Source organism: Bradysia coprophila (genome assembly GCF_014529535.1).
Source record: "Bradysia coprophila strain Holo2 chromosome IV unlocalized genomic scaffold, BU_Bcop_v1 contig_81, whole genome shotgun sequence".
Lineage (NCBI taxonomy): Eukaryota > Metazoa > Arthropoda > Insecta > Diptera > Sciaridae > Bradysia > Bradysia coprophila.
The window spans coordinates 1,130,570-1,153,010 of NW_023503375.1; the positions used below are offsets into that span (position 1 = coordinate 1,130,570).

The 22,441-nt window shown below is 36.3% G+C and overlaps 2 protein-coding genes and 1 long non-coding RNA gene across 4 annotated transcripts; 1 reads left to right on the forward strand and 2 right to left on the reverse strand.

Annotated features, from left to right (window-relative positions):
• Positions 1–808: 808 nt before the first annotated feature.
• Positions 809–4,065, reverse strand: LOC119072211 (peroxidase-like). Its single transcript, XM_037177384.1, has 5 exons — positions 3,875–4,065; positions 2,934–3,797; positions 1,517–2,060; positions 996–1,459; positions 809–935 (listed from the first exon to the last, which is right to left on the reverse strand). The coding sequence occupies exons 1-5, from the start codon at positions 3,952–3,954 to the stop codon at positions 854–856; spliced, it is 2,034 nt and encodes a 677-aa protein (XP_037033279.1). The 5' UTR covers positions 3,955–4,065; the 3' UTR covers positions 809–853.
• A 3,690-nt stretch (positions 4,066–7,755) lies between these two features.
• LOC119072225 lies at positions 7,756–21,381 on the forward strand. The gene is made up of 3 exons (XR_005086815.1): positions 7,756–7,767; positions 11,199–11,219; positions 20,664–21,381. It is a non-coding gene; the product is annotated as an uncharacterized LOC119072225 (long non-coding RNA).
• Positions 18,746–20,146, reverse strand: LOC119072218 (bifunctional nitrilase/nitrile hydratase NIT4A-like). 2 transcript variants are annotated; one of them, XM_037177394.1, is made up of 3 exons: positions 19,686–20,146; positions 19,277–19,622; positions 18,746–19,216 (listed from the first exon to the last, which is right to left on the reverse strand). In XM_037177394.1, the coding sequence occupies exons 1-3, from the start codon at positions 19,887–19,889 to the stop codon at positions 18,798–18,800; spliced, it is 969 nt and encodes a 322-aa protein (XP_037033289.1). In that variant the 5' UTR covers positions 19,890–20,146; the 3' UTR covers positions 18,746–18,797. The 2 variants fall into 2 exon arrangements, with proteins under 2 accessions (XP_037033289.1, XP_037033290.1); XM_037177395.1 differs by having other exon boundaries at positions 19,710–20,065.
• Positions 21,382–22,441: the final 1,060 nt, after the last annotated feature.

Here is a 22,441-nt window from a genome sequence, read left to right on the forward strand (position 1 = left end):
TTTACAACCTAAGCTTTGTTACTTACTTCAAATTCATATACATTTCGCTCGTACATTTGCCATGGATCTTAATATTGTACGTTACGTACCAATGTAAATGTACCAGTGGCACATGGTGTATACAGAACACACACAACACTATAATAGACGAAGATGTGTGGAATATTTGCATCAAATTGCAATTTTAAGTGAGCTTTCTCGCTCAACCATAATAAACCGAATAAAGTTTTCGGTTTGTTTTTATGTGCAAATATTTATGAAATTCCGTGTACGACTCAAATTTGAACAACGTTAAAAACTATCATCGCATAATGAACGTAGTGGTAGTGGTGCACGTGACGCAGTTTTATCACTACCGAAAAATGTCCAATCACAGAGGGTGCATTATACCAAAGCGTATGTGAGCAATGAGCAACCGTTTCCTTCACCCTGAAACCGAATGATCGTAGGATCATCATAGAATCAAACAGAGTTTCCACTTCACCGAAACGTATGTGAGCGAATCTTTTTTAACCACTATTGTAGGATCAAACAGAGTTTCCACTTTAAGCATCGGTAAGCATTTGCTCATGTGTTTAGATTTGCCGAGCGATTAAAAGCTTCTTTGGATTCGCAGGGATCACCAAAAGAGTGTTCAAAAGCTTTTCGAAGCTGAAACAAATCGTTTGTAGGCTTTTAAGTATGCCTCATTGTAATACTGTTTTTCAACTGAAAGTTCTCAAAGGCTCCATGAATCTGGCAAGGATTTGCGTCAGTTTTTCTCAACACGCAAGTATCTGTAAAGATAAATAGAAACCCAAAGGTTACCTTACTTTCGAACTAATTTATTCAATTATGGTTCGCTGAAGTGAATTCACTCTTTCCATGCCGATAAATCCAGCGGGGGGAAATTCTCGCAATCAATTTGCGGATTCATTGGATGGGACTCATACCCCCTAAAAAGAGTATCAGTTGAAAATATTCGAAAAGAAATTCATTTTTACTGGATCATTTACCACAACTTGTTTGTTTCCTTCAATCCCGAGTTGACACAAAAGATATTCGATGTTGTGTATTGGCTGATCGCGGCGATTTGTGCTGGCGTCATTGGATAAGGATTTTCGGGATGTGAGTAAAAGAAAATGTCGCCACCCATGGCATTTTTATAGTTTTCCCCGATGACGCAACCGAAAGTGGGTCCAGCGAACGGATTCCCAACCTTTTCGAAGGTTTCCAATAGACCGCCGACATAAAAGTCGACGTCTTTGTAGGATTTGTAAAATTTCTTCAACAAATCGACATTGGTTTTGTTAAGAATTAGGTTGAAATCGTCAAAACTATTGATTTCCGGAGTTAATTTACACTTTCTTCTTATGTCCACAAAAGAAGGAATGCCGTGATCTCGACCACGTTGAATATCCAACGCAATGAGATCCATTCCGTAGCCATTCTTCGTGTTCTTCCCAATTCTGTTGATTATCTGTTCGAGAAAAAGTTTCGTTATTCTCAATCAATACCAAAATTTACCTGTCCGTACTTCATCACTGAATGGCCCCGTGTTGACGGGTCTTCTTGCCACACCACGGAGCGCACCATCAAAATTATTTTCAAGAATTCCAATTTTCCCGATCGTATCAGACTGAAGTTCTTCGTTCGTTACAGTGTAGTTTACATCGAGAAACTGCATGGTCGACGGCATGTAATAGTGTCCGGCACGATAGGTAAACGAGAATTCGATAAAGGTACCAGCATTCCTCACATCGGAATAACTTTCATTGACTGGTCGATTGAAAACTCGTTCGATCGACTTGGCTGTGATCAAATTGAACTGAAAATTTGCAATGTTGATGCGTCGTGCTTCTTGGAACAAGATTTCCTCATTCCAATGGGGATTAAGAATGGCCAGTCGTTCAGCGAGATGATTATGATTGCGAGCGAAAAGTGCCGGCCAAATCGAACCGATTGGTACGGCAACGAAACGGTCCATTGATTTTAGATACTTTCCTTTCGAATCAACTGGCAGTAGATTGCTCTTTCCCATTCGAAGTTTGCCTTTTCTGAAAAGTCTGATTTGCTGCAATAGACCGTGTGCTATTTTGACAAAAAAGTTTCGAATCTCAATAAAAAACAGATTTACCATGATAATCATAAGAAAAAATAATTATATTTATTTTTAAAAAATTATTTAAAATATACATTGCCATCCCGATGCCATCCGCATGGTCATATTTTTCGTAGCAGAAACTCTAAAAAATATAAATATGGGATATTATTCCACAGCTGATAGGGATATTTTCTTTGTTATTGTTTCTATGTCAACAGATTTGATGAACGGTAAAGTGCTAGCGGGAGTTAGAATTCACATCGAACGTGTAATTGGCAGAGTTTTTAACAAAAATATAGACTATAATGCACAACAAAAAAGCACTTCTGTTTGTATTAAACAAAAAAAAGACGCAAATTGATGCAACATCAACAAATTTATTTCAAAATTGGAAACACAGTGCTTTCTAAACACCTTTAGCATCTTCTATCACTGTTGCTGATTTATTTCAATTTCGAACAAAACGTTCCACTCAGTAGTTTTCTACTTTTTTTTCCAAATTATGGACCACCTTTTACCCGTTAACACATAAACATTTAATAAAACATTTTGCTTTTAAGAACTCTATTGTCGACATAAGTAGTCTATCGTTTTTGTTTTTGACTGACATTTTATCAACAACGATTAAAATATCCCATTCAACGCCATTTTGGTTTTACGGTATAACTCTGGCAATTCAGAATGTGGTACTTCTTTTTAAGCGCTTAAATTTTCAAAATTTTTGTGAATCATTAATACTCAAATTAAAAATACTAACTAATATTTTTTCAGCTATTTATACATATTCGGAGTGTTTTTTCGATGTGTTCATTTGATAAAAAATAAATTAAGTCATATGAACACGGTCTATTCTGATTCATGATTTCCATAAATTAGAGACAAATCTAAATAGGATGTGGCTTGATTAACCACTTCGCCAGCTTCAACATTATTGGGAAACTCGGCGATCTGTGATCGAACTACATTGAGGCAACCAATTTTTGCATCTTTGTACCAAGTGTCGTTTCTTGATACTTCAATAGGAAGGCATGCCGAATTCGATAAACTTGAAGGCAGAACGGTACGTCTGTCATGACTGCAGCATAGAATTTCTCTATCTACAGTTTTCGGTTGCATTGGAATTTGGTAATGTAAATCGTGAGTGGCAAATAAAATGATTAACAGGGCAAGTACGTTATAATTTAGTGGAGGCGGTGGCGATCTAACTGATTTTACCAAAACCTCTTCCACAAGCAAACGAGCATTCGGCAAATCGCAACCAGTCACACTTTTCTTAATCGAATAAATTCCATCTTCATAATTCTTCGGTCCAAACCGACTAAATGGAGTACCAGACGCACCCCAATGAGAATTTTTTGCATTATTATTTCGTCCATCAACTGAACGATATATGCGACCGCCGACATTTTGACAATGTGAACTGCCTGTCGTTCCGGTCGTATATTGTTCAGAAGTGCTCCCAAAGTCTTTGCAACGAATAGCTAGAGATTCGTAGTCTTCCTCTGTCAGTTGGTATTGTTTTTTGAACGTTTGTGCACCGACTGTATGTAATTTAGCAAATTTCGCAGCTGAACCGTAACACTGATCGCAAGCACGAACTCCGAAAACACTATGGGGTGTTACGAAGCCAATGAGTTCCAGAATTGAGTCGCGTAACTCTGTAGAGTCAACATTTCTCCTTACGTTCCTCATTGTGGAGAAATACTTATCACAGCTTTGCTCCACCAAAAGAAAATTAGAAAATTATCTGGCCGAAAATAAGAGCTCAGCATTGTTCCTTGTCACACTCACCTAATTTGCTCCGTTGCGGATATGGTAGTCGCAACGATTAAAAAAGCGACACCAGCGATGCTTAAGTTGATGTTTCTCATTTCACAATTTAAGATAAAATGAAGAGAATTATCGTTGAACGGAGGTTATTACGAATTCGTTCTGGCAAAGCTTCACCTGAGTTAATATTCAGAATTTTTTGTTTTTAAATATTCACTCAGGTGAACAAAAAAAATAGTTTAGGGTGCTGTGGAAATTCGAATTCAAAGAAAGAAAGATACGGAGCTGTTCTAGTAAATGGTGGGAATTGTTGTTTTCATAGAAATTTCATGCCAAATTGTCTTCGTTCCTATTTCATGTTAGAAAGCGTAAAGACAGTACAAATATACCATTATGCTGTTGAGAAAGTGTCTGTATGAAAGCGGTCCACAAACGTGAAGACACCTTAAATAATTCTCAATGGGCTCTAATCCGGCTGTTTTGATGTTGTCATATTTTTGTTCAAATTACGGATCAGTGTTTTTACAGACAATGACGGTTTGTGCCAATTGTTCAAATTAAAATTTAAAAAATATTTTTGAATAATTTTTCCATTCTGATATTCTGTTAAATTATGAAACTATGTTAATGACCCGTTTTCATTGGGAATGATTTTCTGAATAAAGAACACTTTAATGATAACAATCGAATGTGAAGCGTGTGCTCGATAGTGTGGTTCATTTTCTTCCGCATAGAGCGATTCTTTTGAAAAACAGCCTACCGAAATCGGACGCATTTTCTAGTTGAATTTTTTGTATGTACCTAGAAAGGACTTCGACTCTAGAAACTACTTTCAACCACTTCAACCACTTTCAAAAAAAATCTTCGAAGCTTGTGGCTAGCGAGAGGTCATCAAAAACCGAAAACTTGCACTTTTCTAACAAAAAGTTTACACTAGCCGTACAGTTTCGTGTGGGGTGCCATTAGAAAGGTAATAACATGTACTATTGAGCCAAACCCCATAAGACCCGAAAGTACATAAAATTACCTTTCCAAGGAATACGAAACCCCATGTTTCGACTTTTGGCAACTTACAACCAACCAGGTATCGAAGATCAAAAATATCTGAGACTGGTTTTGGAGCCTAGGCAAAAAAGTCCCGGAAAAAATAGCACCGATTTCGGTCAGTCGAAATTCAAGAGAATCCCTCTAGTTAAAATGACAATCCCTCTCATCTCGCTATAATTTCAAATTGATTGAATAGTTGTTTGTTCACTGAGGGGAAAAAAAGCTGAAAATTTAATTCCGAATGTGTTGTTTTCCAGAGAAAAGAGGTTAATACAACATTTTTCACAACAAAGGCCATCGAAGTTTCAGCTGAAGTGAGAAAATGAATATTATAATTATCAGGTCTAACCTGACTGAACCTGCCACATACGGCTATCGATAACGACGACAAAAATAATGACAAGCTCTGGGTAATATGGTTTATGGCTGATTCTGTTATTGGCTGTCATAGGCTGTTGAATTAACATAATAAATAAATAAATATGGTCTTTTATATAGCAAAATGTATGTTAAAAAATTGAAGTACAAGATTTGAAATCAACAGATTAAAAATACTTTGACCGATGGAAGTAATAGATCCGATAATAATACTGATCATTTGCTTGTCGTATGTAGCCAGGTTAAAACTAGAAAGTTTGTATGAATAGCTATCTTAAACAGTTTTGACAGTTTTGATTGAAAGATTGGCAGGTTCAGGTCAAGTCAGGTTTGTTTTCTAAAATTGAATTAAAATTTCTGGTAATACTGGAAGGCAGAAAAATATCAATAGATGAAACATTTTTCTACAGTGGTTTTTTTTTAGATCGGAACATATTTGAGATTTTTTAGAGTTTTAAAAGTCATCGACGTTCCCATTCAATAAAGTGTTCCCCGGTTATGATATTTTAGCACATTTGATTATGATATTTTCGCACATTTGAAAATCTCTTAGCGAATTCAAATTTTGCGCCAAAACATCATATACTGGGAAACACTTAATTGACTGGGAACATCGATGACTTTGGAAACTCTGATAAATCTAAAATTGTGATTTCTAAAGGTGAACAAACTGTAAATAATCGATACAATATCAATCGAATGTTGTATCGACAATCGACTTATTCGTTAGAATAACGTTGTAGCAACGTTGTCACAACGGTTTTGCAACCGTTGTTGCCCGGTTATAGTTTAACCTAGGTCAATTAACCGTTGGATAACAGTTAAACAACGAAAAAGTTAAAAATTTAAGGTAGAGCAACTATAATTTTTAACTTTTTCGTTGTTTAACGGTTATCCAACGGTTAATTGACGTAGGTTAAACTATAACCGGGCAACAACGGTTGCACAACCGTTGTGGCAACGTTGCTACAACGTTATTTTAACGAATAAGTTATTTTTTCTGAAATGCTACTTGGGATTGAGAAATATTATTCTGTTTCGTGTAATCAGGTGTTTTAGCAGTTGATACGCACAAAAAAACTGCGCCCACGATTCCTCTGTTGGTGTGTTTTCTGTCTGATTTGGATATTCCGTCCTCAAATGGAAAGTGCGGTTTTGAGTTGAAAAAACGGTGATAACTTTTCGTTACGAAAATCGGATTTAGCCACAACAATTTATGTTTATTGATATAACAGAAATAGTATGTTGTGTTACAAGTATTGTAATGTTGATTTTTTCAGCACTAGACCCAAGTTTTCCTTACGAGCGGAGCGAGTAAGGAAAATTGGGTCGTGTGCTGAAAAAATCTCATTACAATACGTGTAACACATCATGCTTTGTGCCAACCGAGAATTGAAATAGACAAATGTACAAAAATTCAGAATTTTCATTGTAAACAATCACTCTTCGAATTTGATCGATCACGTTGCTTTGCATCTTTTTAAAACGAATGCTGTAATAACTCATACGAATTTCATTTCAACACTGGTTTGAGTGTTGTAATAAGCCATGAAAACGGGTGTTGTAATTTTGGACATTTCAATCTAGTTATCGATATTGAAATCCGTCGTATTTCAATTCTCGGTGGCACAAAGTTTATTTAAACAGACGTGGTAGACAACCGAAAGCCCTTCAGTTTCTGAGTGGCTACAACTGTAGTTTCTCTATTTACTCAAAGCATGTAGACTCAAATGTTAAACCATCCAGCTTCTAATCTTCAAACAACAACATGGCACAAAACTTTTTTAAAAGTACTCCTGTTGGTGTATGGCGTTATTTAATTTAATCACAGCAGCTTTTTCCTCTTCGCTTGGTTACTTTTCAGTGCAGAGTTTTTTCCCCCCCTCAAACTCTTAGTTTTTGGTTTAAGCTTTATGGTCTTTGCTTTTTAAAGTTGGTGGTTATAGAAGTCACGTAATGTCTGCGGTTTAGTTTCAGCACACACACAATTCGTGCACATATTGTTGAAATATCCAACAGTAGTTGTTATGGGCATACGGTATACCCCGCCTATGTTATAACATATAAACCTGTATGTGGACTTGAAATCACAAATCTTTTGATTATAATTTATAGGACACAACAACACAACGACCATGGGAGAAATATATATTTGTAACGGACGGGCACAAAATGTGAACATTCAGCAGGCTTTAATTTGACGCTTTTGTGACTGGCGGCCGCATTACGTTTCAGTACACGACATTCGTTATCATTATATACATACACGGTTTGTGTGGCCATACGCAAGTGTAAATTAAAACAACAAGAATCAATAGAAACCCCGCATGTATGCATGCATGCCAATTCAGTCAATTTGTAACATTGAAAAATTGTAACCAAACTTTTAGGTGGTCGTGGTACAGAGCTTTCATAAGCAAATTTATATGACATCCGATAGTTTCATTCATAAAATTATGGAACGTTCAGCAAATCAGTTTCAGCAATTTGTATAGAAATATAAAGGATTATGTTTAGTATCATAGGTTTGTTTCCACATTAAATTCATTGACGATTCTGCTGGTGGGTTTCCGCTTTCCAAGACAAGTGAAAATAATTAGCGAATCTATTACTTCATTTGTTTGAAATATTTCCCAAGGAATAATTTCTAATTGTTGTCCTAAGGATAGCAACAATAGTCGTTTTCACAACGCAGGTGTGAATGTGGTCATTTTTTCACGTCAGCTGAAACTTCGAGAGACTTTGTTTTGAAAAACATTGTGTGTACCTTGGGGAAAATGCAAGAAATTTAATTTTTTTGGGAGACTTGCAGTGGATAGAACCCTTGAAATGAAACTTTCAACTCGGAATTTCCTTCTTTTGTGTCATTCACGCATCAAATAAACCACTTGACTTGGAACAATTACTTCACTAAATTTCTAACACGAAATTATGGAAGCCACAGCAGACACCGTTTAGAACCGGCGATCATTCGAATGCGTCAACTAACCAAGGACACATTTATAAGTAATAAGTTCGATTGTTAGGATAAGTAAATCGTAGATTGGTGGTGGTCATTTTAAGGGTACAAATTGCCCCTTCACAGTAGTAAGATTCAATGTTTGCATACATATACTGCTTACGAGCTGCAATCAAAAAAATAAGTGCAAAGATTGAGCCAAAATTATGCCAGACCAAATGTAGAGACAAAAGAAAAGGAATGAAGGAGCAGAAACATTACTAACAAGCCATGTTGAATGATTAAGGTGTTCGGCTGTGTTAATTTCTATACAACGCTACGTAATTGCTGTAGGTATAAAGATAGACCGATACTGAAAAAGAATTAATTTCTTTGTTATCGTTTTGCGATGTTTAGAGCAGTAGCTACTCACGGCTAGGCTATAACACTTCAGCATGAAAAATGTTCTAAAGTCGTAAATTGCATTTTGCCACAAACTTATGGATGAAAACCATGAACTGAACATGCTCAATACATTCGCTCACTGTAGTATAACATATATTTTACGTTCAAGTTTATGTGAACGCTTTCGTATATATACCCATTTTATGCAAATCACTTAACAGCATGGTAGCTGCTAACCCAATTTCTTATCTAAAATTACTATGCAACACCGCAAAAACCGAAAAAGAAACAAAAAAAATTAAAATAAAATAAAAAGTTAATTAAAATTATGCATACCACCGCATATTTTCCATCCTCTCTGATTGGTTAGCGACCAACCGACCGACGCGACGACCAAAGCCAAGTTTATTATGCAAATTTCAAGAGGATTTTCCCGAAAAAGTAAACACAATAATAGCAGTTTCAGCTGAGCTTACGGAAGCTTTATATATATAAGTATATATGAAACTTTACCCTCTTATATTGTATTATATACCGATGTCGTATACGTTCCTGCTTTAGTGTATCATCAGATAAGCCTAGCAGCTAATATTTTCACTGGAAAGTTTATAGAAAATCATTTACATCTGTACGATACACTACGAGGGGTAAACGACTCGGAAGAAAAGAAATTATCCTGCGTAAGAATATACCTCATGTATGAATTGACCCTCTGGCAAAATTGACTCTGTGACTGAACTGACTCTGTGACAGAACTGACTCTGTGACAGAACTGACTCTGTGACAGAACTGACTCTGCGACAGAACTGACTCTGTGACAGAACTGACTCTGTGACAGAACTGACTCTGTGACAGAACTGACTCTGTGACAGAACTGACTCTGTGACAGAACTGACTCTGTGACAGAACTCACTTTGTGACAGAACTCACTTTGTGACAGAACTGACTCTATGACAGAACTGACTCTATGACAGAACTGACTCTGTGACAGAACTGACTCTGTGACAGAACTGACTCTGTGACAGAACTGACTCTGTGACAGAACTGACTCTGTGACAGAACTGACTCTGTGACAGAACTGACTCTGTGACAGAACTGACTCTGTGACAGAACTGACTCTGTGACAGAACTGACTCTGTGACAGAACTGACTCTGTGACAGAACTGACTCTGTGACAGAACTGACTCTGTGACAGAACTGACTCTGTGACAGAACTGACTCTGTGACAGAACTGACTCTGTGACAGGACTGACTCTGTGACAGAACTGACTCTGTGACAGAACTGACTCTGTGACAGAACTTAATTTGTGACAAATAGGTTTCTTCCAAGGCCGTTGACAATGTCAATCGTCATCCACAGATAAGCCAACACAACCTCACTTTGAAGTTTTAACGAACAAATTTGTTTAAGTTGCGGTTATGTTTGATTCTGTGGATGACGGTCGGTTGTTTTCGGTCTGTCAAAATTCGTTTTTACCGTACGATGGAAGAAACCTATTTGATGTTGTGACAGAATTTAATCTGTGACAGAACTGAATCTGTGACCGAATTGAACCTGTGACAGAATTTACTCTGTGCCAAAATTGACACTGTGACAGAAATTTCACGAGTTAGTTATTCCCCTCGCTACACAGTATGCTCTTTCCATACAATATAGGTTCACGTTCAATTTTAAAATGTCTAGTATATAAACGTTTACCAATTGTAAAGGCTGTGCACCACATATGACTGTTTAATATTCAAATACATTGTATGGTATTACATTGAATGTTTGCATACGTCAATAAATTTTGGATCGTTGGTGTAATGAAAATCTGCAAAGTGAAATTTTTTTTAACCAAATTAACAGTGACACTCTAATGGATTTCGCAGATTTGGAACAATTCCAATAAAACTTATTAATACTGTTCGAATACTTTTCATATACATCGACTGTTACAGTTACACTACACACATTGGTTTCGATTGTTATATATATATATATCGTTTTCGGTAACCAATTTATACGATAGGAAAGTTCGTTAAACATATGACGGAATGAGAAAACTTTTGTTGTATATGCCCATATATATATATATATATCCGTAGATCTATAGTAGTAGTGTGGAGTTCGATGCTGAGAGCTGAATTATTGATGAGTGTCTTCAGAAAAACTTTTTCCCCATATACCACAATATTGATATGACATGCGGTATGGAATAAGTTTAAGTTCAGAAGTTAGTTTGGGCTATATATTTGACTTGTTGGCATTTTAATTGTTATCTACAAAACAATATGGTCATGATAATAAAGATGAGGTGACATTGTTTTATGTAAGAAGTTATTCACAGGGTGGCGTAATTTCAGACAAACTTCAGTTCTTAATTTATCAGTTTACGCTAAATTGAAATACTTTTCAAGAATTATGATCGTTGGGTTGTACCGCCATACATTATTTTATCCGCTGCAGCTCGCTGGAATTGCATTTTCCGTCAATAACAGTACTGACAAAACTCGTCTTTGACATTAAAAAGATATTGAAAATAAATATTGAATAGCCACAAAAAAGTCCAACAAAGTTGAAAATAGTCCAAATAGATCGAAATTTGGGTTCTAAGAGTAAAAAACCACTTGAATACATCGAAAAATTCTTTGCTTTAGTTGATCTCACTCTTGTCAAACCTCAAAAAAGTGAAAAACAAACGAAAGAAATGGATAAAATTTCGTCGACTTGGGGTGGCCTTCCGCTAAAGTCGCTCCCACTCTTTGCAGTGAAACTTATCCAAGGATGTTTTTACATGTTATGGTACTACAGAGGCTTGGCTCTCTCACAATACATACCATGTCTCGGACTTATGTCACTGCAGCCGGTCAGGGACTTGGGAAAATCACCTATTTTTTCACCTAAAATGATTGATATCACCAACAAGTCCACATAAACCTGGTGGTGTGTATACTCAAAATGCGCGTATCGAGGCCTACAAGGCCTACAAGCCTAGCTAAAAAAGTTTTTCCCAAAATTGTTTTACTCGCTAATCGTCACCTATAATCTATCAATAAATCTGCTACTTCGTTTGTTTCAAGTAGCGTGGTATCGGTGCAAAATCTTTTACTTCATTAGTTTTATCATTTATTGCGATATATAACGGAATACATGCAAAAAACAGTTGTTTATTTCGCTTTCGACAAAAAATGGACTTGAAAATGACGGTTGTTTGATATGGAAAGGAGAATGACAAAAATAGAAGAGGAAAGCAGCACAAGTGGGTGGTCAGCTTTATGCTTTATGTGCCTGAGTAGATTTGTCTAAAATTTGTGCGAAGTGAATTGACAGCACCAGTTTTCTTATATAAATTGAAACTGGAATTAGAGTAGGTACCCAAAAATTGATATCTTAGTTTTGGTCGTTACGTAAGTATTTGCTAAATCATACTGGTATGGGTACTCGTTGTTTTGAATTTATTTCTTTTTTCTTCTCCGAAATTAAACTCAACGTTACGGTGTGCAATTACAGTCCCATTTAATGCCATCATAACATAAATAATTGATTCATAATGAGTTTCTTCGGATAGGAAATGTGCCAACGTTGATAATGTAACATACAATTCTAGCTATACGTTCAATGGGTCATAGACATCACATAAAACGTAAAATATATCCTCCATACACACAATAATATATTAAAGTAAAAGAGAACACATTACGGGATACTCTCATAGTCGAAAGACTAAAAAATTGCTTTTCATATAAGTTATTGTTTTACAGGGCACGCAACAATATACTGTACGCTACAACGTCCCATATATTATATGTACTTCTACAACATGCTCCCCCTAATATTATTCTTCTCAAATAAAATACGTTTAACCACTTCCTGGCAACAACAAAAACTTCGCATTTATTCACCTCTATACCACTGCGTATGATATGAATGAGAAATGTTTATTATACGTAGCTTAACGCACGATGCAGGTAATAAACGAAATAATGGGGGGATGCCTTACCTCTTTGTATCATTAATACATACAAAGTAAAAGACAGGTTTTCCGCATTTTCCAAAGTGCGAATGCGGGTTTTTCCTTACAGAAGTCATTAATCACGTATTTCTTATTGTCACGTTCACGTATAACCGTAGTCAATGGAACGGGGATGCAGAGGTGGGGATAGAAATGGGAAACAGAAAGTAAGTTAATTTTATTATCCCTCAGCAAAAGATGAAGCAGAAAAAAATTATATTTTTATTTGATGTTGTGTAATACGGTTAGGTTCTCTATCATGTGCAGCGAGAATGGCTGAATGGAGAACTCATGCGGCTGCTGTTAATGATAAAAACATTGTGGGGAGTCATAAATATGCGATTAATATAAGTAATGGGCGTTATCAGCGTAATAAAAAGAAATTACTGTGAAATTGTATGGTTTTCGCATTGTAATCTCCTGTGTTTTCTTGGTCAATGGGATGTATGCTGCAAGAGCTTGATGATTGTTCAGTTTGGTCATTGTGCAAGTGTAACAACGTGTGCACATTTACGGTAAAAGTGAACAAATCAATTTTTTTTTTCTTCCACCGTTCAACAGAGAGAACAATAACGTCGTGGAATATAAAAGATATTCGACTTTACTGTAGAAGATTTATTGCTGAAATAAAATCACAATACAGAGGGAACGTAATCAATGAGTGAAAAAAAAGTCCCATTGTTGGCATTTTAGTTTCACCTTTTCTGTACGAAGTTTTAGTGATACATCAGCGATTCAGCATTTTGGCATAGTTTAAGTGGAAGTACATTTTTCACATAATGCGTCTTGGAGGTTGGAAATCTACGGTGAAAAAATCCTCGTTGCAAGTTTTTATGTTATTCTCAAACATACAAAAAGGAATCGAGTCTTTGTGTGTTAAAAGCTTTCATTGAAATCTGAAGTGTTTTGCACAACGTTTTGTAAAAAAAAATTACTGAAATTAGTTTACGAAATAGGATAATGTCGACAGCTAAGTAAAAAAAACATCCAGCAAAGCTGGTAAGGTTATCACAGACGGCAAGGGTCTACTACTTCTTTTGATTGATTTTCAATGTAGGAAAGTAACTCCTGCTATAATGCAATGTGTTTTACGTCACTGTAGAAATAAGAGATCACGTCTTTGTCTGCACCTTTCTTTTTTAACAAATGTGAGTCCCTTAAGGCATAGATGACTTACTTACTTGTATGACTACTCCTTACTCCACTTACCTTGCCTTTGGCTATCGCAACCCCTACAATTGCCAAAACAACAAATCTACAAATCTACATTACCCAGAGATTTTTGCCGCTTTTGTTGCTCGTAGCAGTTGTTAACAGATTGTATAGCCGTCTCTAATTCAGTTACAACAAAATTTGTTACTTTTGGATTTTTTGTCTATCTAGAGCAATCCAAGACGAATGACGTGCAATTTCACTCTTTTCTTTTCTGAATTGCTCCCAAGTTATTTGTTTGTCTCAAACTCATCATTGAGTTTCAAACTGAACGTCGATTTCATCTGTTGGGAAAGTTGCAAATATTTGGATCGATGACAACTGGCTTTTGCGAGGGTTATTGCCTGATTCTGAGAGTCAAAAAATGTTGCCCAAATCGACTCTTTATCGACAAAATGTTCCGGTTTAAACACTTCCGGATCTTAATAGTTCTTGAAATTCCTTGATGAGAACGTTAGTGAAACGATAACCTGTTGTCAAATCTCTTATATCTAATGAAGTAAAAGATTTTGTAACAATCGACCCAAATTACTTAGATTGAAGGAAGTAGTAGACTAGTCTAATCTAAGATTACAATGCTTGCCGTCTACGAAAGGATAAAAAACGAATAGTTTTAATTAGTTCGCTGTCCACTTGAAATTAGGTAAATATTTTATTCCCAACCATGCGAAAGTTGACCATTACATGGCAGTTTGTCTACTACGAAAATCATCCATTACATAAAGAATATTTTTGGTTTAATTTACATGAATTCCTTTGCGAATTGTTTAATTCGGAAACAATATGATAACTTCAATCTCATATCACTTTTGTGTTAATGAGCAAATTGGTTCGACAACTGGTCTTCGCTAAGTGTATTTGTATACCTCGCCTTCGGCTCAGAACTTGACCGATTCTTGTTGCTCGGAAAATCAGGAAATTGTTTACTCATATAGTGAATTACTTTCCCGATGTAAACTACTATATTCAGAACAGTTTGTCGAAAATTTCAAAATTCAACTTTTGCTTGTCGAACTATCGACCACTAACATTTCCCCCGCATAATACAACGTGTTGCAATTCACGAGACAAAAACGGAGCGAAGGATTATGAATGTAGCACAACGTAAATTAAAATTTTGGAAATAATTAATCGCAAATTAATTACGAATGTTCGGTGAATCTTTTAAATTTGTACTCTAAGAGCAGATTAATGGGGAATATTAATGCTCACAAGATGAACGATTTCTTTTGTAGAGGGGAGGCTTTAGTTTCAAAACGTAGATAATCCTGGCATTAACGATCGTCATCATTTCTCGAAAACCGGCTCGTGCAAGTCGTATCTGCAATTTCTTCGAAAGAGTGGAGATACTCCACGCCAGGAAAAAAAAAACTTTCGAAATTAAAATCATGAAAGATTTAATACGCAAAATATTCTCCTCAAAAATGCTAAGCCTTTGTAAATCTACGCACAAAAATCCAAATAAAAAATATTGATTTATTCTTTATAATAGAATATAAGTCGACCCTCGCTTTTTTGTTACGCACAAAATTATTACATAAATACAAACGACGACGTTATGCCCCGTCTAATATTTTATGTGTGTACACACGGAGTGTACCTATTATATAGTACATCGTGCACGGCATATACATTGTTCAACTAAACAACTGACTGATGTCTAACATGGAATTTCATTCGCAATATATTTTATGCGTTTAAAAACCATATGAGTATAACACACATAAGAAAATTGCTTCCTTCTTCCCGTTAGTCAACAATTTTATTTCCCTTCCGTTGTGTTCCTACTGCATGCAGCACTGGTATATATGAATATTATGTGAGGGGGAGATTTGTTTCGATTTATTATTTTGGTATTTTGAATATAATCAATTCTAATGAATCAATTATGGAAAAAGAATTGAATCGAACAGAAGTACCTTCTTTTCACATATTATATTACACACATCATCGCATGAATTGCGTGTGCAGAAAATGTAATGATGTTAATAGTAAGAATGCCGAAAATTTGATTGAATTCTTTCGTCGGAAAAATAAAATTGGATTTGGTATTTTTGAATGTTGCGTCTCATATTGCTCGTTATATACGTTGTCAATGTGCAGAGAAAAGAAGCACTCGTCAATAGGCAACGGAACAATAAGCCGAACGCAAACAATAAATGGGTGGGTAAAAGAAAAGCTTATTGTGTAGGATGAGTGTGTGTATCAGATTTTTCATGTTTTTTTTTTCATTTCAACGATAATCAATCAATCAAGTTATGTGTGTGCATTTAGAAGACATAAAAGGTTCAACGACATTATACACCACTTGCTGACATACAGGAAAAATAAAACTTTTTGGGGACTCTTACCTCGGTATTTCGTTGAAAATGCTTGAGTTTGGGGCTTTATACAAAATATATTTTTTGATGAGTTTTCGGAAAATGTATAGCACGGTAGAAAAGACAATGAGATTTGAAGTAGAATTATTTTCCGAGGGTAATCTGATCAGATGGGGAGATACGCATATTGGGGGAAAATGTTTTTAATTTCCTAATGGTGTCAATGTGTTAAATGCGTTAAAATATTGGGGACGATGAACGCAGTGGCAAATTAACACGAATGACGCAGTTCAAGCTTTAAACTTTAGTCTAAAATTCAGTTATTTATGCCGGATATTCAAAAGTGTAAGTTAATGCCGTCATACTTACCGAACCAGAACGAATTCACCGATACGTCACACCATTTCATACAATCTCGATCCAATCTAATCGAATATTGTATGTCAATCAGGGGTGCCGACTTCTAATGTGCAGCGAGGCTTGGGCACAACTACTTGAAGACATGAAGACACATTACGATAAATAAAACTTTTCTCGTGAGAACCAATAAAATACTAGTCAGCTCCCTGCGAGTGATTTCTCTGCAGTTCGTTCTGTCACGCAGATACAGATACGCCGGATTTTCGTATAAGTAATTCACCTTCCTTGGTGATTTTTGTCGTCGTGGTGTGGTGACTTTTTGAGATTTTTTAGATGTAAAATCATCAGAAGTGGTATGTTCCCGATTGGCGACTCGCTTGTCGAACGAGTAATGCCAGAACAATAACTCTTCTCCATTAGCTATACAAGTTTTATCTGCACCAAGGTTTGCTTGTTTGATCACCACAGTATGAGTGACGTCATTCTAAAAATTCCTCATGTTTGTGTTTTCAAGTTGTTTTGATGTTTGAAACCTTTTGACAAAATTTTTGACCTGAATCGACATCAGTTAAACGATTTACCCAGTGTTCGTATTTCCTTTTTCTTCATTTGTACAAACAATTTAACTCTGTTAAAACTTCTGCCACGGGAGGTATACGGGTAAATCAAATGCACCGAAAACCAAGCTTCATTTATGCACACATACATTATATGCGGTCATCGTTTCCCCAACGTTTATGTTGCACATAAATTTAAACAAGGAATCCTCGAAATTAAAACACTGCACCTGCATTATTGCCGTATATAGGTACTGTTTCAGCACACAGAGAGAGAGACAATAATTTTTTGATCTATGACATTTATTGCTCAGTGGACAACCTATATATGGTTGACTATTACACGTCCAAAAACCTCCATTTATGTTTATTTATGCCATTCGGTCATGTCATAAAAATACACCCTCCAAGTTTTATCGCTTAAAGGGTCGAATCGGATTCGTTTTTTTTTTCGTCGAAGCTATACCTTGTTCGATGCAAACTGTATATAGATACACCCATGAAGTTAAATCATCGTCCACCATGTGTGTTGATAAAATTAATCAAATGTTTTTTTTGAAAAGAGTTGAACCCTTCCTGCGATAACGTCATTCATATCCCACACCCCATATTGGTTTATGAGCTATTTTCACTTTCGTTTGATATAGATGCTCCTGTTTCTATGTTCTTACACAACTCGAACACTACTGGTCGGAGTTGCTATTAAATTTTGATAAAATATATTTCAGTGGGGCAGTTAATGTAACAAAAAAGTCGAATGGGAGAATACTACAGCTGACGCACGTCAGTAAAATTTAGATAAGAATTTAGTTCAGTTAATTTTCATTAGAACCAAACTGCTCATACCACAACCACGGGGGAGCAAGAAATTATTCCTCCCGTAAAGGCAATATACGCTGAAAACCAGCTGAAGCAAATGTCTACCTAAATTTCAATGACTATCACTGTAGTATCAAAAATAATGTAACTTAGAGTTACAAAGAGCCAACCCAACCCCAATGAATAAGCAACGGAAATAATTTCCAAATTTCAAGGCCTAACAAGCTTGTTGTACACTTCGGCGTATAACCTCAGAGACCTTTCCCGATAAAAATGTTGACATAATAAAAATGGCATAAAAAATGTCCTTTTTCCTTTGTGCGTTGAAAACGTAATCTTAAATCTTCTTATCAACGATGCCACAATGACAATGGGCTAACCATTGAAAGTGTTCATCACTTTCTTCGTCGCTTTTTTTATTATTCTCTCGTAAAAATAATTAATTATTGTATGAACAATGGGCCGCCATTTACAAAAAAGAGTCCTTGTCGGATGAATTATTGTAAAGACGGATCGTATTCTTCAAAATCATATTCATCTCACGATTAGAAAATCTGGTACTCACGTTATTCAATGAATGTTAACATATTCCATGACAGTGTGTGGTAACCAACAACCCACTTCAATGAAACTCTTAAGTATTTGTAGATACACAGTACTGATGATGCTAGCCTTAACATAGAAAATATGCGGTTCAACTAACCGATAACAAGTCAGTCATTTTATCAGCATATTTGCGCAGACATGAATCAACGTTTTATTTATCAAAGATTGATTAGATGTATAGTCGAATCAAATCAAATCTGAACACTGCTGTGACACATAGAAGATGCTATGTGTGAGATCATTAAAAACAGATGTTTTAGTCTCGGCTTTGCTTTATTAATCATTGCATAACACTCGACCATCATTTCATTGTGTCTGCGATTCAGTTACCGTTGTATGATTCTCCTTTTCATTAACATGTAACGTGAATACATCGGGCCTTGCATAATGACCGACAGCATCAAAATCGAGTTTACCGCGCTGAATATCATCCAAATCCAGATCAGCATAAAGAACTTCCTCCTTATCGAACACCGGACCAGCTAGGAATTTTCCCATTGGACTGACGATAACACTTCCTCCGCGAGACATTATATAGTCGGTGCCCTTCTCATTTCCAAGCAGGCCATCATACTCATCGTCAATGAAACCCGGTGGATAATCCGATTTACGGTTGTACTGATTACAGCCCAGGACGAAGCATCTTCCTTCTAATGCTATGTGGCGCATGGTTGAAGTCCACTCTTCTCTAGCATCGGCTGTTGGAGCACAATAAATTTGGACACCTAATTTGGTTGACGAATATTGTTAGCAATGTCGATCTTTTGGGATGTTATTCACATTACCCTTTGAGTACATCGTTACACGAAGTAGTGGCATGTAATTTTCCCAACATATAACTGCACCGATCTTTCCTACGGCTGTGTCGAACACAGGCATTGTGCTTCCATCCCCTCGACCCCAGACTAGCCGTTCAGCTGCAGTTGGGATCAATTTTCGATGCTTTCCTAGGTATTTTCCAGTGTCGTCAAAGAATATGACCGAACAGTACAGTGTCCCTTCATCCCGTTCAATGACACCAGTAACCAAATGGATTTTATTCTCTTCGGCAATTTTACTCAATTTATCCACGACGGGACCAGGAATGTCTACGGATGATTCCCAGTATTTACGGAACTTTTCTCGACCTTCCTAAGAGTACGTAAAACTTAGTTTGAGTCATCAAAGCCTTCAAAAATGGATTTTTTAGTGTACCATCGATCTGGACCCGACAATTACCCCGAAATTAGTTCCTCTTGGATAGCAAGAGATGAAAGCCTCGGGGAAGAGAACTAACTTTGCACCGTTATCCGCTGCTTCTTTCGCATATTTTTCTAGTTTCTCTACTGTTTTATCGACATCAAGTATAACGGAAGAGCACTGAACAACTGCGACACGAAAAATACCGGAATTGGGCATTGTTTCAAAACAAAAAATCGGCGACTTTCTTTACAGACACAAGAATGACCGACAAAACTACCGTCTGTTTTAATCAAATTTTCTCACTAAACTACTTGTGTTTGTGTCATCTTATTTTTTCAAGATTGAAATGCTCTCTTGCGTGTAAACTTCGTTAAATTATTTATCTCTTCAATTTTGTTGATAATGTTTTATCAACACGCGAATATAGAATGAGGTACACCATATAGATTGAGTAATATGGTGTGTGCATGTGTTGTCTTGTTGTGGAGATACACCGGGAAATGTTTTAGGTTCCGTTCATAAATCACAAAACATTTTTTTGGAGGAGGAGTTCACGATCCCATACAAAAATGTTGATCGTTGTGGGAAACAAGCGAGATGGTTCAAGAAACACGATGTTTGAGTTATGTAGTTTATGAATCACCCCCTGCAAGTAAATTCGCGAGCACACACACTCAGTGCCTTCCAATCATATTTAGAACATCGCACAAATATATTCAATGTGTGGCTATAAGTGAGTGAATCGCAAAGTCATATCACAGATAGACGATACATTAATCGACGATATAAAATTGGAAATCTCAAATTCAGAAGCGGAATCTTTCGAATTTATTCATTAGCCCAATTCTTTTCAAAACTTACTGAAGTTGTTAAAATTATCATAAAATTTTTTGTTGCTCCGACACTGGAATTAGATATCGACTTGGGAATTGAAATTTGACTCTATCGTCAGAATCTAAACCTGAATTATCGTCAATGTACAGTCCATAGTAGAGATGTGCGGGCCGCCCGAAATTCACCTACCCGACCCGGCCCAGCCCGGCCCGACCGGGCTTGGGTCCGGGTTTCAAAAATTAGTCGGGCTCGGGCGGGCTCGGGTTTCAAAAACAAAGGTTCGGGCTGGCCCGACTTTCTTCGACTTTCAAAAAAATGTGAAAACTTAAACAAAAATTTAAAGAAAAATTGCAATACAGTCCGAGCGTAAGCTTACTTTCAAGTGTTCTATAGATTTGTGAAACTAAATTATTAGAGAGTTTGCACAAATTACGTATAACTTATAAGTAAACTTATAAATCAGAATCAGAATAAGTCAGCTATAAGTTATAAGTCTTGGTCTTATAAGTAAACCATCTATAAAGTGAAAGTTATAAGTTCAGACGGTTATATAGGTCAAAAGTATGAAGTCGAAACTTATAGAGATAAGAAGACAGTGGATCATATAGAGCAATTAAACTTTAGGAACCAGCCTACAACGACGTCAACAATCCCAAAAATAAAGAAGTCAACTCACAAAATCATGTAAAATCCATCAAAATGTTGAAGTTCTTGGGCTGACAAGAGCTTACGTAAAAAATCTGAGACATACCATCGAAAATGATGGTCCTGACTCTGTTGGCAGTTACAGCTCTTCAGGATGAAGAGCTATCAAAGCTTCGGAAGTTTGGTCGGCAAGTTTATCCCTAAAGTCAGAAGAATTACACTGAGCAAATTATTTTTCTTCGTTACCTATTCCTAACTCTTCTCAGTCCAAGAACTTCAAGATTTTGATGGATTTTACATGATTTTTTGGGTTGACTTCTATATTTTTGGGATTATGGACGTCAGTGTCAGCTGGTTCCTAAAGTTTAATTACTCTTCTCATCTCTATAACTTTGGACTTTTATACCCTTTCTTGACCTATAAACTTATGAACGTATAACTTTCACCTTATAGGTGGTTGACTTATAACTTATGACTTATAGCCACCTGACTTATACCTTATAACTGACTCGCTTATAACTTATAAATTCGGATTTATAAGCTGACTTATAAGTCATACGTCATTTGCGCAAACTGTCTATTATAACGATAGGTAACCGAACGATTTCCACTTGTTAGGCGCGCCAATTTTAGGTTTTTTAGCTCATTAAAAAAAATACGGGCCGAGTCGGGCCGGGCCGGGCTTTTCTACAAAATTCTCGGGTCGGGTCGGGCTCGGGCATTAAAAATTAGTCTGGGCCGGGCTGGGTCGGGTTTTGAAAATAGGTCGGCCCGCACATCTCTAGTCCATAGTGTTGAGTCTGTACGTAACTATGTTACCCCTGCAATTTATTTTTGATACTTTTTATCGTGTTTATAGTGTTCTGTATTAACGATACCATTTCTCTCTACTTATTGTTTGTCGATATGATTTCAAATTCACATCATGTCGGAATATTGTTTCACTGTAACATTGATTTAGAGTAAAATACGTAGAGTGTTTCGAAGGACAAATAAAAATTACAAAATACAACAATGAAAGTAAAGTTCTATAATCCTGTTAGGAAACTCCCCGATGTCTAAGATGCATACAACAAACAAATAAAAAAATGCAATAATTTCTCAATGTCCGACCGTTTCGACTTTATACACCGTATTTATAAGCTCTAAAGCTTTGGCAATCAAGTTTGTTAGGGTGGCTCAAATTTCGGTTAGAAATGAAAGTGGTCGGCATGTTAGACTCAACTTTCCGAAAGTCATCTGTTATCCACCGAAACAACAAATAAGGCATTGCTCACAAAGAAAAAAAA